General features: G+C 47.7%; 2 protein-coding genes across 4 annotated transcripts in view; both read right to left on the bottom strand.

The window, feature by feature from the left end:
* LOC134068154 (ovarian cancer G-protein coupled receptor 1) lies at positions 1-7111 on the bottom strand. Its single transcript, XM_062523708.1, has 2 exons — positions 6859-7111; positions 1-2606 (listed from the first exon to the last, which is right to left on the bottom strand). Exon 2 carries the CDS (start codon positions 2511-2513, stop codon positions 1413-1415), a length of 1101 nt encoding a protein of 366 aa, XP_062379692.1. The 5' UTR covers positions 2514-2606; positions 6859-7111; the 3' UTR covers positions 1-1412.
* Positions 7112-7280: 169 nt separating this feature from the next.
* The window catches only part of ccdc88c (coiled-coil domain containing 88C), a 60222-nt gene continuing 54879 nt past the window's right edge, over positions 7281-12623 (bottom strand). For all 3 annotated transcript variants that reach the window (XM_062523651.1, XM_062523653.1, XM_062523654.1), the window contains 2 exons: positions 12352-12581; positions 7281-10434 (listed from right to left, as the gene is read on the bottom strand). In XM_062523651.1, the coding sequence (XP_062379635.1) occupies positions 9376-10434; positions 12352-12581 (1289 nt within the window). In that variant the 3' untranslated portion in view covers positions 7281-9375. The remainder of the gene's footprint in view (positions 10435-12351; positions 12582-12623) is intronic.

The raw sequence follows: 12623 nt of genomic DNA, 5'->3' as shown, positions 1-12623 counted from the left end.
TTGAATTCCATTTTGTCTGATATGTGATTCTCTGTCATACAAAACTACCCATTTTTGCTCATTACACCAATTACATACCATCAAGGTGGAACGCTTGTAAACAAAAAAGTGAGCTGCTGTGCTTCCAAATCACAGCCATATCAGCTCACGCTGCCTGTCAGTCAGTCCACTGCAAGTCAAAAGATGAATGACCTGTGGTTGTCCCACATCACTGTGTGATTTTTGCCTCGGAATCATAGCTGGATCCATTACTGTGGCAGCTGCCAGATCACACAGTCTCGCTGCTTGGTGTTTTGCTATACCTTTGGGGATACAATAAAAACCTCACCACATCTCCCTTTCCTCCAAATTCTTCTTCTTTCTGCTTTAAGGCAGCTTCATGGTTCTTCTTTTGAGCATGGGCGATTGAACCCCCCCAATTAGCTAAATTAAGGACAGTAGCCTGTGTTGTGCGTTAGACACATTTGAAGACAATCCACGTTCAAAGTAATTGGTCTTATTCAAAGAGTAAACAGTAGAGGTGAAGGCAGGTTTAGGCAGGTTTAAGGACGTGGACCTAAACTGCCATTTGATACCAAAATCTGTTTCTGTTTCCAGACTGTCCTTTCATCAAAGAACTCCAAAGTCTGACCCCATGAGGTCACACTGGACCAAGTTGGACCAACTGGACAGTGCTATACCCTTGAAGGAATGGTCTGGGGCATAAACAACCTAGGGTCTATTTTCATTTACAAAAAAAAAATATTTTATGAAGGGTGTGTCAGCTACTCTCCTTTCTCGTTCATTAACTGTGGTTTGCATTGCATTTGTTAATCGACTTGTTAGGCCTTTCCTTCAAGATGGCTGCGCCAGGAAGACAGCTAAGGTAGCCTAAAAAACACACCCGTCATAAAATTATTTTTTATAACCTTTCTAAACACGTAGAACATTTACAATGCTTCAATTTGTCTGTAGACAACCTCACCACACTGCCAGAGAAGTGTCATTCTATTTTGAACATTGTCAGTGGTATAAAAAAAAGTGTTTGTTTTTGACGTGAGTGTAAGCCCAGTGCGCTTTCATTGTAAGACAATTTGGTGTTAATGCAAACGACCGTCCTGCTTAAAACTCCACCAATTAATGTAATTTTGCTCTCAAACAACAGTTTGACCCGTTAGCTTCTGAAAATAGACCCTAGGTTGTTTTGCTTTTCCTTTAAGATGCCTGAGAGTGCAAAAACACACACATTAAGTTCCAAACAGATTTTTTTTTTTTTTACATACTGGCTTTAACATAGCTTTAACACGAACAACGCTGTTTTAGATATGTTTAACAAATATATAACAATCAACAAATAAACAACATGGTAACATAAGACTTTTTTTTTCTTCCTGGGCCAGCCCATTGGGGATTAGCTTAACAAGCGTGCCTTCTCATACATCCTCACTGGTTTTCATTGGCTGTAACAACGTGACCATGGCCGTCGCAGTCCTGCCTTCGTTGGTCGTGGCGACCTCGCTAGACTTTGTCGCGGTGACCGCCAGTCGCCCGGTGATGGCCATGCCCTTGTTCTTGGCGCCCTGGTCGCCGCGGCGGCGGCGTTGGCAGCAGCAGCACGCCGCCTTGGTGCACGCCCGCTGCGCCTCCTGGATGCCCCGCTGGGCGCTCTCGCTCACGAAGCAGTAGAGCGCCGGGTCGGCCACGCAGTTGAAGCTGGTGAGCAGCAGCGAGAAGTGGTAGTAGTTGAAGATCGTCTCGATGAAGCCGCAGCTGCGCTCCAGCGTGGTGCGCACCAGCAGGAAGACGTGGTACGGCGAGAAGCACACCAGGAAGATGAGGATGGTGCTGGTCACCAGGTGCTTGATGCGCGTCTTCTGCGCCGTCTGCGTGCCGGCGCTCTTGCCCACCGCCCGCAGCACGCGGAAGTACGACGCCGACAGGATGACCAGCGGGAAGAGGAAGCCCACGAAGAAGCGGTAGTAGTTCACCGGGTACTCCCAGGGCTTCATGGGGTAGTGCTCGAAGCACACGCGCTGGTTGGTGGCGTCCACGCTGGTGGCGCGGTGGCTGAAGAAGATGGCGCCCACCGCCAGCTCCTTGAGCCAGATGAAGGCGCTGACCAGCGCGGCCGCCCGCATGGAGCGGAAGGAGGAGAAGCGGAACGGGTAGACCACGGCCAGGTAGCGGTCGATGGAGATGCAGCAGAGGAAGCCGATGGAGATGTAGATGTTCTCGTAGAGCAGGAGGCCGCACAGCTTGCACAGCCACTCGTGGTGCTGCCAGTCGTCGCCGGAGAAGATGTACTGCAGCCACATGGGCAGCGAGGCCAGGTAGAGCAGGTCGGAGATGGTCAGGTTGAGCAGGTAGACGCCCAGCTCGTTGCGCACGCGCAGCTGCAGCCAGGCGTGGTAGAGGGAGTAGGCGTTGGCGGGCAGGCCCACCAGCAGGATGATGATGTAGGCGCCGGCGAACAGGTTCTGGTGGATCTCGTGGGTGATGGTGCAGGTGATGACTTCGGAGTCGTTGGAGGACATGGCCGCTTCATGGCCATGCGCACCCAGAGACCAGGGCGCCAGGAACGGAGCGATTTGTCAAAGGATGGGTCACAACAGCCATCCCATGGTGGTCTACAAAAAAAGACCAAATTAAAGTGTCATATTGTATGCTGTCAGTATTGTCATTACACACAAATATCGTGATGTGTCGTAGATTAATCTTTTGCAATGTATTGAGTATTGGGCAAAGTATCGTGATGGTATTGATTTGTGAGTTCCTCTGTGATTCCCACTCCTACCCAAAAACATACTGTATGTGTAATCAAATGTAATGTATCTCACTGGTGTATCTCATCATCAGCATACTGTAGATCCTAATTATATGGATGTCTTTGTGTTTCACAAATGTGGACCCATCAGTATAATCAATTATGACATTTCAAGCGCATTTGTCACTATTTATACCACTGCTTGATCAAATTTCCTATTGTGATGCGCTATTTGGAACGTGCATTATTTTTCTATATACCGCACGGCTATGAAGTAGTTCCCTTCTTTTGGGCTTATTACAGCCTGCGGCGTCGGGTCCTTATTACCACTTCGAACGTGCATTATTTTCCTATAAACGCACGGCGCGTCGTTGATTATCCCTTACGTATCTGGTCCTATCTGAAATATATTCTATCATCATAGCATCATTGCTGAGAGGGGACACTGCAAAATTACAAATAATACTCTATCACTTGACTATGACTATGACTATCACTTCTCAAAATTCTCACGCTTAAAGGAAATCACTTCTCAAAATTCTCACACTTAAAATACACTGTCACATCCTGATCAGAATCTACAGTACTTTGCATGCATCCGTGCAGTTAGACTGGGTGGGATGAGGTATGCGTGAGGTACAAAGATGGTGCGGGGTGATCACATTTTTTTTGCTGAATGCCAATTTTTAGGTTACTACTACAAACGTGGAAGAGTGCATAGATGAGTGAGTAGGACTCTTTTGCAGAACGGGACAACAACAGAAGAAACGAGAGCACAGAAATTTAGAAAGAAACACAGCACACGCAACATCATCACGACTCTCTGAATCCACGAGCATGACATCTCTACCTCCAAGCTCAGCCATCACTGTGTTTACTCAATGTGCACCAATTACTGCAATCCTCCAGAACTGATGTGACTTGTTTTGTGTGTGTGTGTGTGTGTGTGTGTGTGTGTGTGTGTGTGTGTGTGTGTGTGTGTGTGTGTGTGTGTGTGTGTGTGTGTGTGTGTGTGTGTGTGTGTATATAGTGTGTGTGTGTGTGGTGGGGGGTGGGGTGGATGGCTACTATCTGTTCCTCACTGACCTGACCTGTTACAGACAAGAACTGAGAGTCGTACAACTTCAACAGAGTCAGAAAGAGGACAAGGCATGTGCCATACACATCCCTTTAGTCTGTTAGTGATAGTGTGCACAAAAATGATACACTGTATTCATGTCATTTGGTGATCTAGGATATAGTTTGCCAGGTGTACTTTCTAACTCGGTAGCCATTCCACCATAACAAACTCAAGATATGAACATCAGCTGAGCAATATGACACAATAAAAGGACATGCAGCAGAACATCTAAATATTCAGCTTGTTCTCGCTATATTTGCTTCATGTCTTTTTTTCCTCTGATGAGATGAAATAGCCATATATTTCACTTCAGCCTTTTACAAGCTTACAGTAAATGGCATGATGATCAGCACTTGAGAAGCTACATGCAACTACACCTGTCTTTTACTGTAAGACATTCCACTAGCTCTATGTGGTGAGTTTGAGTTATTGGACTATCATTATGTCTTGGTCATGTCTTCCGCTCTCATGGGCACAGGTGAGTTATCGACTGACCGGGTGAGGCATGACTAGATGATTAGAGGGGCTGTCAAGAGGGGAGGCTGGGCGACCTTGCAGCCTGCATGGATCTCTGGGAATTCTGCCATGATTCATCGGCATTATGAGACAGCACAGAGACAGCCTGGATGCCGATGAGGCCGGTTCATTTTAACACCATTTAATCAACGTCCACGGAGGAGTATACAGTCTGTCATGCATCATGCTCTCTTCACCTCTCTGTGGCCAACTGAATCTTTTCCAGTGGAATTTCTGAGCTAGGGGGTGCCTCTCATGTAAAGTTTATACGTCCTCCCTCGCTCCTCGGGCCTCGATCCTCACTGATCTACATAAAGAAAGATAGACGAAGGGATACACTATCGTTGTTGCCGCCCCATCACTCTTTATGTAGATCAGTGAGGATCGAGGCCCGAGGAGCGAGGGAGGACGTATAAACTTTACATGAGAGGCACCAATGGACTCATAATAAAGATACTCACAAGTCTGAAAGCCACCAATGTTGTGGCAATGTGATGTAATCTACTTCAGAAAAAAAAACAAAAAAAACACTTTTATTCAGGTTGTGCAATCCACTGAGCGGATTACATGTTTATAAGTGTAAACCTACAAAGTCATCCCATGTCATGGAAATTTGCGTTCACAGCGTAATGGACTGGAGTGTGCTTTTGAGTATCCAAGCTCCTCATATCTTTCATCTGGGTTAGTGCGTCTCTCGCCTGTCAAGATAACAATCATGACCCACGTTCTCTCCAGCAACCGCACTCCAGCTCGTCACATAAACATTAGTCAACAACCACGCTACCGAAGCTATTTTTATCATACAAAAAAAAAACATCCAACCCAACCACCTCACCTCGCGTGCCAGCTGAAACACCTGCTTATGGTGAAATGGGCTACTGATGGATTGATGGATGGATGAAATGGTGATTGCTCACAGTTCTGAGTTTTTCTATGCCGTGCTGCAGACTCCCACAGGACCAGCAGTGTTAATGGACACAAAGCCGGAGATGAGAAACTGATATTAGAGTGCCGCTGACAAACACGCTCTGGCTCACCCATGTTTAGCCAAGATGGCCATAACCTGATATCTGAGAGCAATATTCAGTATTTCTGCTCTTAAACTTGCACTAATGACTTCGATCCACAGTAGCATCACCAAAGCAAGAGGGCCGGCCATAATCATTAATGTTATCAAAATAAACTTGTCTCCTGGGATGGCAACACATTTTTTTTTTTCAATATTCGTCATCGAGACCAGCCTCCAATATCAATGGTAACCATTTCCTACTAGATTCACACAATTGTTTAGCTGTTCAGCACCCAGGGGCCATGTGTCTGAAGTATAGTATACCAGTAGTGTAGTCTAGTTAGCTGTAGTGGATATACTGTGATGTACTCAGCTGTAGAGTGTACTGTGATGAACCCCAAATGTTAAGTATCCTTGCCTATTTTAAGTGGGTATGGTGGTGATGCTTTTTCAGTGATTATACTGCGCCTACACCACTGGTATACACATTATTGATACCCTGGACTATGGTAGATCAAAAAGGCATGGTTGGTCCATCTACATGTTTCCTTAAGAAAGTAGAGACTTCATTTGGCTAAATCTGAATAATTAAAGCCATATGAAAAGGGAGACGGCTTGGCAATATTTAGTTAGAAAGGTGGTGTTTCGTACCGCATCAGTCAACAACACGAAATTAATTTCGCTTGTCTTGGCGCTTTCATAACAGAGGGCGGCCAGCCAACTTCACTGTCAAAGAGATGTCCACACATGGCAAAGGCAGACCAACGCGGCCCTTCAGGACATGCCACTCTAGAGGATACCAATATCAAGCCACCACAGGCCGACTCAGAGCTGGACAAATGGGCTGCGTCTTTGCCGCAATCACTATCATACAATGTACAGTGTAATGTCCTGCAAAGACTCGACATATTGCTGTGGAGTTAAAGCTACTTGTTGACAACAATGGAATTGAACAGAAATGACATTCAAATCGATTACCGCGTCGTCGGGGTCATGAAAAGGCGAAACCACAATAGATGAACATGAGACCTCTCTTGACAGAATCAACACAGGTCGAATACTATAGAAGAAGGAGCACACATCTGAAACTCGAGGTTAATTTGATAGGACCCGTTTATAATGAGTTTATAAATAATTAATTACCAAGCGATTTCGTAGCTATGTGGTGGGTTTTGACAGTCAGCTATATAGTTTCAATATAGTAGGCTATATTATTCATAAAATATGAGGATATCTTAAGATGGTCTTACATTATAATAATATCGCGAATTAACCACCATAGTAGGCTACCCTGGTGCGTTTCAATGTGACATGGATAGGTTACAGTAGCCTATGGCAGGCTGAAGAGACGGCGGTGGTGAAGTAACGAGACATTTTATTCACAATTAGTAGATCCGACTACAGTAATATTGACATTCAAATTAGCCTAAATAACTATTCAGGGGCAAAGCGACAGTGCGAGATACTTACGTTGTTGTTGTTGTCCAGTTTCTAAGTCAACGGTGATTTTAAAAACAGCACAATCGTCCCGCTGCTGTCTGCAAACTACCAGAGAACTTCAGCGAATTGACGAGTATCTCACGTTACAATAACAGCATTAGGCTATTAGAGCCCAAGTCCTTGCGCAGCACGGCAACAGATTATTCGCACAATCAAATCGGGCGAACTGGTAGTAGGGAGAGCGCTCATACTTCAATAGATCCGCCTTTTGCCTGGCTCGCCACTTGCCTTGCATTCAAAGTTGCGTATTGATGACCTCAGTGCAGCCCACCTCTTCCTTCTTCCCTCCGTCAAGCATGTGCCCGCGTGTTGGGTAATTTTGGTTGCTGCACTTGCACGCAGAAAAAAATACGTATTTTTGAAACCATTTACGAAACACACACACAGGCCACTCAATTAAAAAATCTTTATTACAAAGTGTTGAACTTTTTGGACATCAGCTTTCTTCGTTTCTACATATAACTGACAGAAAACACATCACTTCCAATATTTTAAAAGACGTTTTCATTCAGAACTTTGAGGGAGATGGACACAGGCACACGCAATTCTCCCAAAGCGATGGGATGAGACTGTCTGCAGTAGTGTTTAAAACATGTAGGCAGCTCCTGATCTTACAGTAGCTCAGCACAGGTGGGAAAAGTGACCAGCACTATTGCATTCTCGCTCGCACGCTCGCACACGCGCGCGCAAGCGCGCAAACACACACACACACACACACACACACACACACACACACACACACACACACTGTGATGAAGGCGGCATTAATGTCATTAACAGTTAAATGCTTCGCATACACTTACTGTTCTCTCACTCACCACTGAGTAGGTTATAAGTATACCCCCTAGCAAGCCACCCACCCACCCCCACCGCTTTACATATAAAGTGGAGGGATATTGGATGTCGTGTCAGCATCTCCATTCTTGCAATTAAGTAATGGGATCAATAATGTAGCATTTCATAGAGTTGGTATAGATTGAACACAGACACTGATGGGGCTGGTTACTCAAGTAAATAGCAAGGGATGCATGTCTGAGCTGTGGGTGTTTGAATCCGACACTGGTCCCTGATCTCACCGAGGCTTAATGGACGTTGTGGTGGGTATTACAATCCACATCACTTTTTTTATGTTATAATGGTGTGCTCTCCAAAAATAACCTGCTAAAATACACAATTAAGTGCATTATACATAATCAGCTACATGACAGTTGGGTTTAAAGAAAACAACACTCTCACACACAAGAAACACACACACACACGCACTTCAAATCGTTTTTTGGGAAAGTGAGACAGTAATAAATAAAGTCTAGTCTTATTACTATAATATCAGACATGTATTGCAGTGTTATCACCACACAGAAAAAAAAACCTCTAAATTCAACACTACAAAGATCAACACTCAAGAGTCTTTAACATCATGGCTATTATTGCCATTTCCATTCTACACATTTCTTTTGTAATTCAATGCAAGTCCAGTGTGCCGAACACCTCTTCAGGTGATTCCCACGGAGAAACCAGCTGTGCATTATGGGGAAAACATTTACATGGGTGCACAAAACTGGTCATTTCTCAATTTGAGTTGGTCAACCATCCACACTCCTTCAGCAACGTCCCCCGTCATTACCCAAAACAATCTTTGTGTTAAAACCTTCACTTCCACAGCGGATTATCTGCCTTCCTCCGTCTCTCTCCCACTCTTCCAAAATCAACGTGTTGCTCCACAACGATCTCTAAAATCCCTCCCATTTTGAGTGTGTGCTTAAGTGTGCTTCGATCGCTAAGTCCGTCCATCCATCTTCTCGCGTGTGTGGTGACTGTTAGGGGGTCACCACAAGCGCATAACAAAAAAGGGAGCCAGAAAGAGAGAGAAAAAGAGATACAGAGAGAGAAGTCTGAAGGGGGGAACCATTTCCAGTAATCTGTTCCAGTGATGGACTAGCACTGTCCTTGCCTCTCTAAAGATGGAGGCTATAATTACAGTCATTTAGGGCCTGGGAGTGGTCCTTCTCTCCTTACCCTCGACTGTTTGTTTTCTACGCGCAAGAATAGAACTTGGATTGGGCAAGCGCTCCGTCCACAGAGAGCAGCGGAAATCAATGGTGACCAACATTCAGGGAAGGGGAGGGAAAAAAATACATTCTTGTTTTCTAGTGCCTTTTGCGGATCCCTGCAGTCTCCCTACAACCCCTCTGTGCATAACGGAGAGCCAGACTGTGATTCTGTGTCAGGTCGACACTAGCGCCCACCTGTTACTCGACATGGCTTTTCGCGCCAGTGACGAGCTGGAGGGTCTGTGGTATAGTATTATGAAGATAGGGACTCTTTGTTCAACAATTTACACCTATTTTGTTATGCTTGTGTCTGCCATTGAAGGGGTACTCAGAGGAGATAAACACATTCAATGTTTCTGATTTGTTGTTTGGTCTGAGTGACGTTTGGTCTGGTTATGTACAGAGTAGAGTTGCTTGGGGGGCACGGCATGGTTGTTTAGACACAGCCATACTCATACCACACCGTCTGAGGGTCATTGTTGGGGTCAGGAGAGGCAGGCGTGCTCTTGGGCCTCTCTTCTGGGCCACCGGTCACTCCTGCTGACGGTCCTCCCATGTCTCCCTTCTTTAGCGAGGGTGACTCCGCCTGTCGCACCTCCCCTCGGTCGCGGCGCTCCTCCCCCACCTCCTCCTCCTCCAATCGCAGGGCAGAGACAGCCCGCACCGGTGTCACCATGGCGACCTCACCCCGGTGGTGGTGGTTGGTGTTGTTGTGGTGGCGCTGGGGAGCAGGGCGGCCGGTCTGCCCGCCGGGGGTCCTGGGGGTACCGACGCTTCCTCCTCCTCCTCCTCCTGCTCCTCCAGCTCCTCCTGCTCCTCCAGCTCCTCCTGCTCCTCCAGCTCCTCCTCCGCCGGGTCTCACGCCCCCACCCGTCCCGTAGCGCTCGGGCTGCAGGGAGAGCGAGGACGAGTGGTGTTGCGGCGGCGGCAGGAGGCTCAGCTCGTCCCTGGGGGGCGCCACCGAGAGCCGCCGCGGGTCAAGATGGCCACCGTCCCCGAGCAGAGGCGAGGAGCCGGCCAGGCGGGCCGACTGGGGTCGCTCTCGCGCCACCCCTCCTCCTCCTCCACCTCCCCTTCTAAGCACCACCTCAGACTGGCTGGGCGTCGACGACAACGAATGGTCGCCGCGGTAACTGTCGGGCCCGTTGGAGCGGAGCAGGTCGGCCGACGCCAGGCTGAAGGTCCGGCTCAGGCTGCTGCCGGTGCCGCCGTTCCCGGCGACGCCGGTGCGGGGCGAGTGACGGACCCCGGGCAAGGCCCCCGAGCCGCGGTTGGGCAGCGTCTGGGAGTGGCTGGCATCAGGAGCGGGCTGGCGGACGCTGGGCTTGACGCTGTGGCCGGGCTTGTGCAGGGCAGTGGACGAGGAGGAGTTGGGGGTCTTGACGGTGGGGGTGACGTAGCTGGTGGGCGTCTTGGCCGCGTCTTTCAGCGCCGCCGGCCGAGTGGCCCGGGTGAAGTAGTCGTTCATCAGGTCCTCGCGACTTCCTGTCTGCACCTGGGCACACAATGGAGGACAGAAGACAAGAGAGAGAAAATCAAACTGACTGAGAACACACAGTGAGCCCCCATTTGAAAACCTACAAAGCCTTATGCCTTGGTCACACAGGCGACACAGGAGGATTAGAACTCCAGCAACATGCTGCTGAATGGACGTTACTAGCTCATAAACAAGGCTGTACTTTGCAGGTAGTTGCTTGCTAACATGCTCATGCAAAGTAAGTGGTGGGCCAAGCTGGCTAGCTGGTAGCATAAAGACCCACTTGCCTCTTGTCACTATAAAATTGAAGGTGACTGACAGCTGGTCACTTTGCCTCTGTCTCTTTTGACAATAATGTGATCAAGGGATTATTTATCAAACGAAAATATTCAGATGTTTGACGGCCTTCAGATTAGGGCCCAGTGTTTTAGTTGCTATATGCATGAAGTGGAATCGTATGGGAAACGATCATAATTATTATACTGAGGCAGAGGTTCGCGACTTCCTGTTTGCCGGAGGAAGACGAAGGGGAAAGATATAATCAGCTAAAGAGTTGTGAAAGTGATGAGACAAATAGGTCCGAAGATGGCAGAGTGTATGTGTGAAGGGAACCAACCAAACAGTTATAAATGGTATCTGCTAAAATCCATAACCATAACCATAACTGTGTATAGTGACATTCAGAGGTCGGAGGATGCAATTAACATCAACAACAACACAAAACAGAAGAGACTCACAAAAGGAAGGAAGACATGAAAAAAAAAAAAGACGCTCAACCACAGCAATTACTCTCAACCGTTTCCCCCAAACAGTCCCTCAATTACAGCAAGCCTCCACTTCAGGCAACATTCAACAAACCGTATCAAATGCACCCCAGATCACATTTATCAAGCCCCAAAACATCCTCCATCGATCCACACCTCTCTCCAGAGGTGCCGGGAAGGACCGCAGAGGTTTGTGCAAAACTGGCCTTTTCGTGGATTTAATTAGCACATTTTGAAAATAAAGGCAATCGATAAATTAGGGGTGATTTGAACAGATTGGTGGGCCAATCGTTTTCTACACTAATGGTGTTTACGGTGAGGAAGCAAGAGACAACACTGAGAACAGGGTCTGTTGTAAAACGTATGCCATCGTGCTCTCAGCACTTCTGATATCTGATGGGGGAAGAGAGATAGAGAGAGAGAGAGAGAGAGACAAAGAGAGAGAGAAGAAAAGAGAAAGAAAGAAAGAAAGGAAAATAGAGTAAGAAAGAAAGACAGACAGAAAGGAAGGAAGGAAGAGAGAGAGAGAAAACCAAAAGAAGAAAGAGAGAGAGAGAGCTGTTGGTGTTGCAGAGGGCCATGAGTCATGGCAGGGTGCAACATTAAATCATACGCCATCTCACACACACACACACAGCTTTTGACATTTCTGTTGCACATAAGCTCCATCAGAGCCAAGGCGCCCTCAGGGTACTTAGTTCAGGGTAAATTCAGGTGAGGAAATACTCATGACTGAGACAGTGGCACTGCAGAGGCAACGTGATGAGTGGGGGAGCGGAGAAGAGAGAGAGGGAGGGAGGGAGAGAGAGAGAAAGAGAGAGAAAGAGAGAGAAAGAGAGAGAAAGAGAGAGAGGGAGAGATGAAGGAATGGTAGGGTTGGGGAGACAGATGAGTTAGAGGGTGAATAGTGTGCAAAGGAAGACTGACAGGGGAAGGGGTGAGAGAGCGGGCAAAAGAAGTGACAGACCAGGAAAAAAGAACAGACAGACAGACAGACAGACAGACAGACAGACAGACTGATAGGCAGACAGGCAGACAGACAGGCAGACAGACACTTTATTGATCCCCAAGGGAAAATTCAAGACTGAATGGGGCCATTGGAGAGCTGTAGACCAAACACATGAAGCAATGGGCCAACGCAATCTTTTATCAATCCATTCCCCTCCCTTACCGTAGGGGGCGACAGTGTGTTGCTCTCATGCAGAAACTCCTCCAGTGTGACCATCTCGCTGCCAGGAGACGAGGGCCGCGGACGGGCGGGTCGCAAACCGGACCGGTGTCCCGGTGGGTCGTACGGCAGCGTGGAGCTCCTGGACAGGCTGCCCACCATCTCGTGGCCCATGCCCACGGCATCATCGCTGGACAGGCTGGCAGAGCGGGGCTGCAAGCGCTCCTGAGAGCCTGGAGGAGAGGAGAAAGGGAAGACGAGAGAGAAAGAGAGAA

This window comes from Sardina pilchardus, chromosome 20, assembly GCF_963854185.1.
Source record: "Sardina pilchardus chromosome 20, fSarPil1.1, whole genome shotgun sequence".
Lineage (NCBI taxonomy): Eukaryota > Metazoa > Chordata > Actinopteri > Clupeiformes > Clupeidae > Sardina > Sardina pilchardus.
The sequence above is the reverse complement of the archived record's forward strand: the minus strand, read 5'-3'. Positions and strand labels throughout refer to the sequence as shown.